Source organism: Melanostigma gelatinosum, assembly GCF_949748355.1.
Source record: "Melanostigma gelatinosum genome assembly, chromosome: 7".
NCBI classification, from domain to species: Eukaryota; Metazoa; Chordata; class Actinopteri; order Perciformes; family Zoarcidae; genus Melanostigma; species Melanostigma gelatinosum.
Genome location: NC_136640.1, coordinates 17813389 through 17828298, shown reverse-complemented (window position 1 = coordinate 17828298; position 14910 = coordinate 17813389). Strand labels below are relative to the sequence as shown.

At 43.4% G+C, this 14910-nt stretch overlaps 2 protein-coding genes across 2 annotated transcripts; both read right to left on the bottom strand.

The window, feature by feature from the left end:
- Positions 1–293: 293 nt before the first annotated feature.
- On the bottom strand, positions 294–5839 carry LOC306779678 (olfactory receptor 8G17-like; the record flags this gene model as incomplete). Its single annotated transcript, XM_079271655.1, has 2 exons — positions 294–522; positions 5112–5839. 2 exons carry the CDS (start codon positions 5837–5839, stop codon positions 294–296), a joined length of 957 nt encoding a protein of 318 aa, XP_079127781.1.
- A 2102-nt stretch (positions 5840–7941) lies between these two features.
- On the bottom strand, positions 7942–8883 carry LOC306779677 (olfactory receptor 52B2-like; the record flags this gene model as incomplete). Its single annotated transcript, XM_079271654.1, has 1 exon — positions 7942–8883. The coding sequence occupies one exon, from the start codon at positions 8881–8883 to the stop codon at positions 7942–7944; it is 942 nt and encodes a 313-aa protein (XP_079127780.1).
- Between the last annotated feature and the right edge of the window lie 6027 nt (positions 8884–14910).

Genomic DNA, 14910 nt, shown 5'->3' with positions numbered 1-14910 from the left:
CCAATGTGCTCCTATCCCAACACTCTTTAAGCCTGACTCTGTTCACAAAAATATATCATCAAAAATATCCAGAGTAAAGCTTCCTGTCCTACGGTATAAAACGGCATTTTTTATATGGCAGCAGTGTTTCCACATGAAAAAAAAACAGTCAAAAGTGCCTTCAGGTTGTGTTCAAGTTCATGGACTTGTGCTCTTTCATGCATATTGATATTGTTTACATTATCAGAGAGACTACCGGGGTTAACAGTGTTATGAATTTCCTTGCTGCTCAATAAGGCAAAATGTCAGCGCTGTTAACCCACTTTTGTAAAGATGTTGACTGACACTCTGTTTTTTAAGAGTGTCAGAAGAGTGTTTCGTATTTCACTTGTATACAGACTGTACACAATTGGATTCAGAAGCGGAGGCACAAGAAATATCAGCATGCCCATAATCTTTTGCAAGTCCGCTGAGACATTTTTGAACCTGTGAGATAAAATTGTGAACATTCCCACGATCTCAAATATGATCAATATGAGTGTTCTGCAGAGCTTGACTAGAGATATACCGACTCAACACATTTAAACCTGGGAGAACAAACAATCTGCAGCCACTGGGTCAAGTTCTGAGAAAACACGTATTTTATTCTGCGCAGGTGCATCAGCTTAAATAGACAGTCACATGACACACTCACACCTGAAATGCATTGGCAATAATTGGGAGCACAATCAGTTGCTTCAATTAACACCCCCACTTGATCACACATTATTGACAACCATAAATCATACAAGGGGAAAAACATGGAAACCAACTGCACTTAACTGCACTTAACTGGCTATGCCCCAAACAAGAACATGGAAAAAGTAAGTAGCTTTGCTTTAGTAGCTGGTTTTGTCATCAGGTCAGCTACCATCCGGTCTGTTGGGCAATACTCCAAACATACTTTACAGTCATTAACAGTTGATCTCACAAAATGGTATTTTATATCAATGTGCTTACATCGCTGTCTGCTCACTGGATTCTTGGCTAATGCAATTGTACCTTGGTTATCTTCAAAAATCTTAGGTACATCATACAGACAGTCATCAAGATGTTCAAGCAGTTGAGATAAGTAAAGACACTCTTGTGTGGTTGCGGCCAACGCCATATACTCTGCCTCACAAGTTGACAGTGCTACCGTTGGCTGCTTTTTGGTCTTCCAGGAAATCAGAGGACCATTCTCACTTAGACTAACACAATAACCAGTTGTACTGCGTCTGTCAGTTGCATCACCTGCCCAATCTGCATCACTGTAAGCAAACAACCTCAGCTCATCACATTTTCTGTAACACAACATTTTGTCATTTGTGCCCTTCAAATATTTCAGTACATGCTTAACAGTTGTCCACTGCTCTTCTGTCGGCTCACTGAAATGCTGTGACAGTCTGCTTACAACAAAGCTCAGATCAGGTCTGGTGCATGAGGTTAGGTAGATTAGGCTACCCACTGCCTCTCTGTATTTTCTGGGGTCACCTAGCTTCTCATCAGTGTAATGCAGCTTTGGTTCACAAGGTGTTGACCTGGGCTTACAATCCTGCATATTAAACCTGTCAAGCAGCTTGTCAACATAGCTCTGCTGTGACATGGTCACACATCCATTACACTGGTCAAAAGTGATACCAAGAAAATTCTTCAGTCTGCCCAAATCTTTCATCTGGAACTTCACAGCAAGCATCTTTTTTTACTGCTTTTAAAGCACTCTCATCACTGGCTGCAATAACCAGGTCATCAACCCAGATCAGTAGGATCACCTTGTCATGTTCCGTTTCTCTCTCATAAACACAGTGATCGGCTGGATTCTGTACAAACATATTTTCACATAGATAGTCATGCAACATTATGTTCCAGTTTCTACCTGATTGTTTAAGCCCATATAGTGACTTCTTTAGTCTACACACCATCTTCCCATTTGTCTGAGATTTTACATCATAACCCTCTGGCTGTTCCATGTAAATCTCACAATCAATTGGTGCATGTAAGTAGGCGGTTTTAACATCCATCTGATGCAGGATCAGATCCTCCTGGGCAGCTTTCTGCATCAACACTCTCACACTAGTCAGGTCGGCAGTAGGAGAAAACGTTTCTCCATAATCTACACCCATCCGTTGACTGTATCCCTTGGCTACATAGCGGGCCTTGTACTTGTCAGATCCATCAACATTGGTTTTGAGAGTATACACCCATCTACCCCCCACTGCTTTCTTGCCCTCAGGTAAGGTGGTCAGAGTAAATGTGTTGTTATCCCTCAGTGCCTTCATCTCCTCATCCATTGCATCTATCCACTTACTTGAGTTGGATGAAGACACAGCATCTCTGAACGTCTGTGGTACATTACAAACCATCCTGTAGCAATAATCAATGTTGATCTGAGCCTGATCACTCTCTATCCCATAGAAGTCTGGCCTCCTCCTCTCTCTAGCAGGGTATCTCCGTGGAGACTGGGATTCGGGCTTGACTCCACCTGTCTGTAGGCCTATCTGGCTTGGACCTGGCCTAGCTTCTGGGATGTCGTTCTGCTCGGGTTGGTCAGGGTCAGGTCTGGTTGCGTTAGACTGCACACCAGTGTCATCGTCGGACATGTCATCAGTCTGCTGTCCCTCAACACAGGACATGAACCTCACCAGTCGGTGCTTCATCACCTTCCTGCTGTCAGGGTAGTAGACCATATAGGCTGGACTGTTCTTGTCATAACCAACGAAGATGCCCTTGTCAGACCTTGACTCTAGCTTCTTCCTGTCCTGCCTGTAGGCGTAACATACAGTACCAAACTTCTGCATCCTGGAGACATTAGGTCTCCTTCCTGTCAGCATAAAGTAAGGTGTCTCTCTAGTGCGGTTGTTGAAACATCTATTCCTCACCACTGCTGCTGTCTGGACCGCATACGGCCATAGCTCCTTGGCTAACTGGCTCTCCAAGAGCATACATCTCGCCATGTCAAAAAGGGTTCTCCAGTTACGCTCAGCAGTGCCATTCTGGTGTGGTGAGTATGGTGCTGATCTTTCATGTCTGATTCTATTCCTACGCAGTAGAGCTTGGTAACCCTGCCCTGTGAACTCTGTACCATTGTCAGACCTGATACACTTCACTTTCCCATATGGGGCTGTGTCGGCTAGAAACCTCTCTGTGGCTTCTACAGTGTCCCTCTTGTACTTTAGATAGTACACAAACACTGCACTTGAATAGTCGTCAGTAAAGGAAAGTGCATACCTATACCCTTCCTTGGACTCTGGGTCAATGGGGCCTGACAAGTCAGTGTGAACCAGCTCTAAGGCTGATTTGGCCCTCACATCAGGCTTCCTGTTTCTGCTCTGAGTGAACTTGCCCTGAGTACACACTTCACATATCATGGGTTTGGACGCTTTACCCCTGATTGACATTCCATCCACAACATTCTCTAACTTCATGACATCATCAAAATTACAGTGCCCCAAAATCTCGTGCCACGTCTGAATATCATGACAGCTCATACATTGATCATCACAGTCATTGTTTACTGACACAGTAGGCAAATAGAACAGTCTGTTATGCTCATAAATGAGGAAGCGCGTACCGTCTCTATACTGCAAGACGTTTTCTCCTTCCTTGAAGATCACCGTTGCCCCACGATAAGTTGCAGCTCTCACGGAGAAGATGTCTTGGGGATACGAGGGGATGTACAGCGCCTGCTTCAGTGTGGTACTGAGGTGCCGCCCCCTGCTGTCGATCAGACACACCTCGGCGTCTCCTCTGCGCTCCGCGACCCCCGTGCAGCTTGTGCCATCGGCCAGCTCCACGCAGTGCGTCTCGGACTGGAATCGGTCATCGAAGTTCTTGAACTTCGCCAGGTCAGTGATGATATGCGCCGTCGCACCGGTGTCCACCATCAAGCCCTTTCTGGTGACACCGCTTCCTGGCTCGCTGGTCACCAGCTTGAACACGAAGGTGTTGTCATCCATCTCCTCGGACACTCCACGCGCGTTGTCCCGCTGCCACTGTCGCCATCCTCCTCGCCGTCCGGTACTCTCGCCCTGGCCATACCACTGTTGACCACGCTGACAGTCTCTTACCTTGTGACCTCTCTGGCCACAACGGAAACACACAATGTCCCCGCTCTCGGTGCTGCGTGCACCTGCGCCTGCTGGGGCAGCCCTCCTTGGATGCGCCTGGGCCCTCATGACATTGTCGTCGGCCGCAGCTGTGCGCATACCTTCAGTGCTCTCATAACTGCGCAACTTAGTCTTGAACTCCGCAAAAGAGAGAGTCTCATAACTTTGAGTGATAAAAATGGAAAAAGGCTTAAATGAGTCTGGCAGCCCCTTCAAAATCATTGCAACCAATAGTCCATCGCTTAAAACCTCTCCAGCATTACGCAGCGCTGTGATCGAAATCTCAGCACGTATGACATAGTCAGTCACACTCTCACTACTCATCTTTTGCAAAGAAGTCAGTTCTGTATACAGGCATACAATGCGGGGCTTACCCTTGCCTGCATAATAGTCACGCAAAATCCTGAGCGCTCCACGCCCGTCATCCGCTGCCTCTCGCATGACCAGAGACAAACTTTTGTCATCAAGGAATTGGATCAGTTCCACGTACGCTTCCGCGTTCTTCGCCGCATCCTCAGCCAGTGCGTTTTCTTCTGCGCCATCGGCGGGCTGATTCAAAATGGTGTCCTTCAGTTTCTGCAACCGTAGATGTCCCAAAAACTTTGTCTCCCACAGTTCATAGTTCTTTTCGTCCCCATTAAAAACAAGACGAGACCAACGTGAACTCGTATGTCCGCTCATGGTGCTGGCACTCCAATCCGTGAGATACGCACACAAGCAAATGTCTCTCAGTGGCTACTCACGCCGGATATCTCTTTGCACAAACGTCTAACGCATCTGGGCCCATAACCTGTTCTGCAGAGCTTGACTAGAGATATACCGACTCAACACATTTAAACCTGGGAGAACAAACAATCTGCAGCCACTGGGTCAAGTTCTGAGAAAACACGTATTTTATTCTGCGCAGGTGCATCAGCTTAAATAGACAGTCACATGACACACTCACACCTGAAATGCATTGGCAATAATTGGGAGCACAATCAGTTGCTTCAATTAACAATGAGCAACTGTGCAACACACGTGTTGACAGCTTTTGTTTTTACTTCAGACCTCCTTGTAACCACACATGCGATCAGAATCTTCACGTAGGAAAATGCCTGAATGGACACACTGACAGCTTGCATGACAGCCGTGTTAAATAATCCTATGATATTGTTGACCGTCGTGTTTCCGCACGTGAGCTTCAGAAGAGATGGGTTGTCGCAGAACACATTCATGATCACAGACTTACACCTGGGAAGCCTTGTCTGTAAAGAGAACAATGACACAATCAAGGCAAAGTCAAGACCCCAAACTAGAGAGATAATACAAAGGACAACTCTGGGGGTCATGACAGAGCTGTAGCGCAACGGCATGCAGATGGCAGCATAACGATCAAAAGACATTGCTGCAAGAATAAACAAAACTGCGCCACCGTACATGTGGAGCAGGAACGCTTGTAAAACACAGAGAGGATAGTACACCTTGTTTGTCTCTGTAACGATGTCTGAAAGCACTTTAGGTAACATTGCAGTTATGCCTATCAAGTCATTGAGGGGAAGACTAAGCAGGATGAAATACATGGGCTTGTGAAGGTTCCTCTTCAGAATGATCAAACTCAACAAGGTCAGGTTGCAAAAAATGCTAAAGAAATAAATCGCAATACCAAATAAAAATATGGGATACTTTCCTCCAGGTGGAATAACAAATGTGTTGAGGGTTAACTCAGAGCTGAACCAAAAAGATTTGTTCTCCATTATTTTTCTCCGCTTACTGTAGATTAATAAGAAATAAATGGAGGAAATGTCGTTCGTAGAAATTGCATCTAAAGCAGTCAGAATGAACTGTTGAGAACTGCCCTGCCCATCCTACTTTATTTAATGTTTCCAGAGCCATAACTTGTTTACGTCACTTGTGCCTCTGGGATTGTCATTGGCTTTCCAATAATGAACACAGTACTTCTGTAGAAATATTGACCAGAGATGTGTCTAAAGAGGTGGCCTGTAGGCCTACGTGTATATCCCTCTCGGCCTGTAGATGGTGGCAAAAAACACACTGGCACAAAAATGAAAACCTTTATAAAGAAAAACTATTGAAACACAGAATCTTCATTAAATCCTCTTAGTTTGTTCCCCAGAAATAATGAGTAGTGAGATTGCTTTTCTAATATATTAGTTTTATGCCCAAATTATATATAAATATGTGTGTCCTCAAATGACTTGGAGTTATGGTACTACAGCAGAAAGAAATAAAGTTATGTATTGTTGTAGCTCATAGTGTTTTAGTGTGTTGATGTTGTCTTTTTATAGTCTGTTTTTGTGAACCGTGGCTGCAGAACACAAACTGAGTATGGCATTGTCTTTCTGTCTGTCAGGATTTCATTGATCATATGTAGGAAGAATGCTGAGGAGCCTATAAGGTCGTTGATGGGAAGGTTCAGCAGAATTAGGTACATTGGCTTATGCAGAGATTTGCTCAGTACAATAGTGAGGATTAGTCTTTTTTTTTTTAACCGTCTCTTGTGAGTCTTTGAACTTTATAGAAGAAAAATAAAATACATCACATATATCCTTTTAACATACATCAGATGAACAGCATCCTGATCCAGCTATATGTCTTCCTGCCCAGTGTGTCACAGCACTACAGAGATCCAGCAAATTTACAATTCTTTCTTCATATAATGAAGTATTAGATACAGTGTTTACATCTTTCAATATATATTTGTAGTCACACATATTCTGATCTGTCCACTTTGCCACACATATCGACATTATTTTGATCTCCCCATAACATCTCTAGAATTGTTTGCACATCTTATTCCATATATTGACATTACTAATGATTTCATGTCAAATGAGAAATGTGTTCCAGAATGAAACCCTCAACTTGCGATTGTGGCCCTTTTATTTCCTCCTTGTTGAGGAAAAACACATTTAATTCCTTTGAGAAACACTGCCGATTTTCTATCTTCCTTTTTATTTGAGGAAATTACTCAATTCTATCATTTGGAGATTATGAGGAGAAAACAACAAAGAGTAAGTAAAGGAGTTAAACAGTGTTTGTTTCTTGACAATTGATGGTGATTAATTGTATTTGTTCATGCAAACAGCTGTGGAATTAAATACAATTTTGTCAACACAATGCAAGTTGTTAATACATACCTTTATTGCAATGTCAAGGAAAACATGACCACAATCAGAATCATATTGTTTTAATTTCCACATCAGTAGTCCACCTTACAGTCTACATACATACAATGTACTCAGTGTTGAGACATGCACACAGTTTACACACTTGCTACTGAATTATTTGAAATGGAGCAGAATATTTATTTTTGCATTTCAATACATTTTCACTGCATGTATTTGGTCAGTGCAAGTGCATTCGTACCTGCAGTGAGATACGTTTGCTTTTAGTTTTTGCAACGTTGTAACTTTCAGTCAAGCATATTACATTATGTACATCTGTCAGCAGTTTTTAAATGATCTGTGATTCACTCGATTGTGCTCAGCGGATGTCATTTTCCTTACCCTTTATTAAAACAGTTTACAGTCTACAGTTTCAACCTTCAGATGAGCAATGATCCAGGCTGTTAATCTGTAACCTGTGAAGTGCTGATAAACACATACGAACATTCACATGGACAATAAATAGAGAAACGCACAACATATGCATAAGACAAATAATCAACAGGCACGGAGATGTGTAACTTCTCCGTAGTGCTGTAATACACGGCATGTTGTTGCTAGTGGAGCCTTCATTTAAAGGGGATTCTGAAATCATTGTTTGTTTAGGCGACATAATATATGACGCAAGTGCATGACTCCTCTAATCATGTCGAATTACAATAGAAAACTGGTTACAACTTAGACGAACAAATATTTCTTTTCAGGAACATCACTAGGCTCCGCTTCAGTTCTGTTGTTTTCAGTCCATAAATAATCGGGTCCAAGAAAGGGGGAAACAATAAGATTGATATACCAAGAACCCTTCTAATGTACGGCGATGCACTCTGAATGCGATGAGTAATGAGTGTAAAGGCAGCACTAATTTCAAAGGTTAGGTAAACAACTAAATGTGTACCACATGTCTGAAAGGCTTTTTTCCGGGCATCGGGGTGATTAGTCATGACACATGTACGCAAAATCTGTGCATATGTGTAGGCTATTATTGACAGTGGTCCGCCCTGGAGGAAGACGATAGTAAACAACCCATAGTAGTTGTTTATTCTGGTGTCCTCACAGATCAGTTTGGTCAATGATGGATTGTTACAGAACAAATCCACTATATTTGTCCTGCAAATTTTGAACCGTGTAAGCAACAAAATCAGAGTGACGATCGTTGAGAAATTTATAAACCATATTAAAAAAATAATTATGATGACTTTTTTTGGACTCATGATAGCATTATACCTCAAAGGACAACATATAGCGATGTACCTGTCGTATGCCATGGCACTCAAGATCAGCAAGTTTCCTGTGCCATAGAAATGCATCAGAAAAGCCTGAGTGATGCATGCAGAATGGGAAATCACTCTGTTCTGTGTCACAATGCTGTAAAGAAGATGAGGGAAAAAAGCTGTGGCTCCCAACATGTCACTAATGGGCAAGTTGAACAGGAGCATAAACATGGGCTTGTGTAGATTTTTACTTACAGCAATAGTTGACAGTACACACAAGTTGCAAAAGACAATAATAAGATAGGTGAGTGTGGCCAATAAAAACACTGGATAAATATGAGTAGCACTTATGCCCAATGGTACCAGTGTGAGTAAGTCCATATAAGATGCATTTTTAGACATCGTTATACCGGCTTTATGATGCTGTTGCCTTCAAAATTGAAAAAAGCGTACTCTCACCTGAAAGAAATGTTTTTCTTAACAAGCAATTTTGAAATAAGGGCTATGCATTGATTCAAATGTGCTGCTGGTTGTATACTTGTTGCAGTACATTCTATGATCCTCACCTGTACTGCGCTATAAGGCACAATATAAAAGACTCTGTTATTTATTGCCACTACTTCAAAAACAAAGATGACTCATGGGGTTAGAACAGAATACGTCAGGTGATGCAATTGTTGAAAACAAACTGACATCATGACAGAAGGAAAAGTTCAAACAACGTAGTTGTCTGTGCAACATAATTAATCTTAACACTTTTTTAATCAGCTGTCCCCTGCCTTATGTAAGATATGCCTACATGTTCTATATATTTGGAATTTATATTTCTTGTCCTGTGTTTTTTGATTCTGACCATCTGGATTCGTCCAGTGACTGCTGTGAAAGGACAGCTGACAACATGGGAAAGACCGAGTGACAGCTTGGAGAGACAGCTGACTGGAGGGAACAGACCCCAATGGGGCTGTCATGGGCTAGCTACCCATGGCAGCAGTCCCCAACGCTGGTTCAGTTAGTTGGAGACACCCGCTAAATGCTACGACAAGTAAACAAAGGAACATACCCCTAGAGCCTGTGAGAGCAGGGGCGCAAGATGGCTCACATACTGACAACACGGTAACAGACCTAGGAACGGAAACGACTACGCACAAAGAGAGCACGACACATGCAACAACCACAACAGCAGCAGGACACAAGCTTCAGGTGTGCATTTGTGGTTGGGAGAAAGTAACATCAGCATTAGGCCTGAAGATCCACCAAGGGAGGAAAAAAGTGTTTGAGAGAGCAGAGACATGGGCCTCGCATTGACCAGTACTTCTTACGAAGCAACCAGTCAAATCAGTCGAATGAAGCACAGCGACGGGACACAAACCAAAGTTCGCAGAGCATCAGCACCCCTGTCACTGAGGAGGGAAATACAAGCACAGAAATGTCGGTGGAATGGCCCACCCAACCACAGAGACCTCCAATGGAGAAAAAGATCAAAGGGCACAAACCTGGTGTGAAGTGGCCCAAAGCTGTTAAAAAAAAAGAGTGGGAAACCATCAACAATGATCTATCCAAAATTTTGGAGCAGCAAGTGGGCACTACAACTAGAAAGCTAGAAAAGATGGGCGACATTATCTGTAACTATGGAGAGGAGCGCTTTGGGGTTAACAAAGTGAGAAGCAGGAAAACAGTACCAGCACCAGCCAAGTCCAGGAGACAACAAGAAATGGACAAGCTAGTCAGAGAAAGGAGACAGATGAAAAAGCTGTGGAAGAAAGCCTCTGACACAGAGAGAGAAGGCCTTGAACAACTCCAAGCGGACATCAAGAGACGACTGGCAACTTTGCGAAGAGCAGAGAACTTGGGGAAACTCCGAAGAAAGAGGGAAAAACAAGAACACTGTTCTACAAAGATCCTTTCAAGTTCGTCAAAGACCTCTTCGCAAAGGAAAAAAGCGGAACTTTGAAAACATCTAAGCAGGAACTAGAAGAACATCTAGAAAAGGTACACCATGACAGGAGAAAGCATGAGCAGATGATCATCCCATATGACATCCCACCAATTAAACCTCCAGCTGTCAACCTGGACACTAGCCCTCCAAAATGGAGCGAAGTAGAGAACACAGTCCGGCGGGCAAGAGCAGCATCTGCTCCTGGGCCTAATGGAGTACCATACAAGCTCTACAAGAATGCACCGGACGTCCTACGCTTTCTTTGGAGGCTCATGAGGATAGTGTGGCAGAAACAAATAATACCCAAGGCATGGAGAAGGGCTGGAGGTGTGCTAATACCAAAAGAGAAAGATGCATCAGACATTTGTTGTGGAATATTTCTATGAATAGTCGGGAGGAGTGTAAAATGTTTCTTATCAATGTCAAATGAAACAGAGTCTGGATGAACGATCAAAGTTGTAATAGTCAATTTATTTGCTTGCAAACAAAGAGAACACAGTCTCACAGATACATCACCGTCCTCTGTAAGAGGTGCTCTGACGACACATTTAAATGCACGGACATTTATACTAAGCTAGCATGCTGTTACCTTGGTTTGCAAAGAAGAATAAACAAAAGAAGACAGAAGATAATAAAAGATGTCAAGGCAGATGTTTTTCTTTGAAGCATAGTGTCCTGTCTTTCCGATAACCTGAAGGTGCTTTTAAAGCCTGTTTACAAATCCCTTTGTTATCAGTTTGCCCCACAATAAACCATGGATACACCAAGCCAGGTGTGTCCTTTGATGTCACTGTGACCTGGTTAAAGAGTTAAGTCACAGTATTGCAGAGACGGAATAAGCCTGTGAATCATCACCCATCATATATGCCTAAAGAGGGTCATGCCCTTCAGCTGATGCCCATCAAGGGAAATCCCGCAATCATGACCCCTGTGTGTGTCCCCGTCTTTAAAGACAGAAACAATGCACAAGATAACAATTCACAAGATAACAGATAACAAGACACCTGGATCCGAAATTTACTAGAATCATTTAGAAGACACAAGGTTTAGTGCCTGTTCTCCTAAAACTTACATTATTTAACCCTAAAGCAGTAGACCGACATATTTTCCCATAACACATTGGTCAATTGCGGCCAATCAGCCTTCTGAACGTGGAGGGGAAATCTTTTTCAGCATAATATCACAGAGGCTGTCCACTTACCAAGAAAGGAACAAGTACATTGATACATCTGTACGGAAAGCAGGGATTTCAGGATTCTCTGGTTGCTTGGAGCACACAAGCATGATCTGGCATCAGATCTAAGCAGCTAAGAAGGACAAAAGAGACCACCATGTTGTATTCCTTGATCTGGCAAATGCGTTTGGTTCAGTTCCCCATGAACTTCTCTGGGAATATTTCAACTTTTTACATGTACCAGAGCTCATCACCACACTGGTTAAAACCTATTTCCAAGAGGCCTCAAAATGGGTGATTACCAACAGTATCTGAGCAGCCTCTCAAAAGCCTGGGCAGATGGTACAATGCAAGCCTCAAGGACAAAGAGCAGGTGCAACAACTAAGGCAAGAAATTATCAACAACCTGGAGAACATCAATAAGGCCGCATTGCCTGGAAAACTGAAGCTCTGGTGCCTACAATTTGGACTCCTCCCTCGGACAATGTGGCCACTCACTGTCTATGAGGTCCCGATAACAACTGTGGAGAAGATGGAGCGAACCATCACCTCGTACGTGAAAAAGTGGCTCGGTGTCCCACGATGTCTAACTAACATCAGCCTCTATGGCAAAGGGGTCCTGGAACTACCTCTCACTAGTTTGACAGAAGAATACAAGTGTTCTAAAGTCAGACTGCAGATGACGCTGAGGGATTCCAGAGACAAGATTATCAGTAATGCTGCACTGCCCCTAGCAACTGGGCGGAAGTGGAAACCATCCAATGCTGTGCAGCAAGCAACATCAACCCTGAGGCACAAAGACATCGTGGGGCAAGTTCAGCAGGGAAGAGGAGGCCTCGGCCTGACGGCAAGTGAACCAACTTGGCGAAAGGCCACAACATCAGAACGGAGGAAATTGGTGGTCGAGGAGGTAGCTTTATCATCAGAGCTACTTATGATGTGCGTCCATCACCAAAGAATCTCCATGTTATGATGTAGGGCAGCGGTTCCCAAACTTTTTAGGCCGCGCACCCCCAGGTCCCGATAACAACTGTGGAGAAGATGGAGCGAACCATCACCTCGTATGTGAAAAAGTGGCTCGGTGTCCCACGATGTCTAACTAACATCAGCCTCTATGGCAAAGGGGTCCTGGAACTACCTCTCACTAGTTTGACAGAAGAATACAAGTGTTCTAAAGTCAGACTTGTTGAGGGAGAAATCTCCTCACAATGAAATGGAGCAGGCCAGCACACGTGGACTGATAGCTTTTCAGACACACGGCGCTAAAAACGTTACCGAAACTGATTTACAATTATAAGGAATTTAATTCCACTGATGCAAGTACGATTACAGTTAAACATTGGAGTACATACTCCTATGAAATATTAAAACAATAAAACCCCATTTGCAAAAACCTCTCTCAGCTCCTCAGGTGAAAAACACGTCCGTCGTCCGAGGGCCATCACACGAGAGAGGAAAAAAGTCTTGAAATTAAACCTCCCACCTCTGTTCGAAACACCTCCTCTTCCATTTATCCCGATTCCTATTGGCTAACTTCCAGGAGTGTATTCGCCTGTCTGCCCCTGAGTCTACTAACACATTCAATGACTGTCAGTTACGTTTTAACCCCTTCTATAATAATCCTTCAGTATGAAAGTTAAACTTCTGCAACTTGGCAGAAGCTTCAGGTCTTTTAGCTACTATTCCTACATCACTTTATGTTTATCTTAATTATGCATTCCCAAAACCCTTATGATTATGACTAATTATGAATTATTAATTATGAATTATTAAACACTTTTATTATATCTACTAACTACAGTTTTTTGCTCAAATTTCTTACAATTCCCCCCTAACTCACAGTTCACTGTGAGTTAGCTACTCAAATGTAGTTAGTTATTCAAATGTAGTTAGTTACTCAAATGTAGTTAGTTAATCAAATGTAGTTAGTTACTCAATGTCCCTGGAGACCTCCCCCCTACTCAATCCAGGGAGAGGCTCCCTATCTATTTAAACAGAGGCAAACAATTCATGCATACAGATATCATTTCAAGTATTCCTGTTCAGTTCGTTTCAAAATCGAGTGCGTTGAAAATCACTGCCTTCCATGACTTGGGGCTGGCAGGATCATGATACAGCCGGATGTTTTAGAAGTCCATCTGGGCCTTATCAGGTCCTTCAGGATCTCCGAGAGGATGGTCAGGAACCGCTTGTGAAGTTCTGCTATGGCACCGCTGGTGGCCTCATCTAGACTGTGGCCATCAGAAGCTCCAATTCGTCCTCATCCTCGTCACATAACTGGTTGCCTGGACTGGTGTCTGGCTCATCGGTGAAGCAATAAACCCCTGTAGAAGTCCACGGATGCAAGGGAACCCCCATCCACAGACAACTAGGAGGCCTACGACGACAGCACACAGAGTAATTACGATTGACAAAAATGTATGTTTCCACTGGCCAAACATACTTCCCAACCAGTCGGTGAACGGATTCGTGACACCAGAGTTCTCCGCTAGCTCTTGGCTGAGTGCTGTCAGTCCCTCCAGAGCCCTGGTCACCGATCCATCAGGAGCTGTGTTATTTGGAATGAAAGTACAGCACGCAGACCCAAACATCTGCCAAACGCCACCTTTCTCTGCTAAATCATATCTAATGCCATTCTGTTCTGCAGGGTCATTAAACTAGTCTTCGCCAGCTGTGCATGCAGTCCTGATATGGCGTCCCTGGTGAAGGTTACAAAACGCTGTTGGTTATAGTAAATGTAGTTGATCCAATCGACATTTTTATTAATCATCACCCTCTGAGAGAAAACAGATTCTAAATCTGCTGCTATTTGATTTCTGGCTTGAAAGTCATTAGACACCCCCCTTGGCACTCTTATGACATCTTATGTACACTTGGTCATCAAAGGCTCCCTTCGGGCCACCGGCATCTCTTTTGGATCTTCTGTTAGCATGTGGGCGTGGAGAGATGAGTTCTCTATAAGTTGCATCAGTGACAGGCAAGATATAGAATGACAATATAAGTTGCACCAACGCACATCTACCTGTCCAATCTTTAGGCAGGATTGGATATATGGTTCTTCCTCCACACCACCACCATAAATCAGCTCTAGGTGCTGTCTGTCTTAACACACTGTTATATAGATAGTCGCTAGCATTGTGACTGTTGCTACAATTTTGCAATAATTTGCAATAATACTACCTACATTGGGCCCCTTAGCTGTATCTGAGACTATACAATCGAATGGACCCTCTGTAACCTTGAACAGAGGTGGGGTATTATATTCTACAGGTGGGTAATCCCAGTGTAGCACCTGACAAGTGTGATGGAGGGGCAAAGT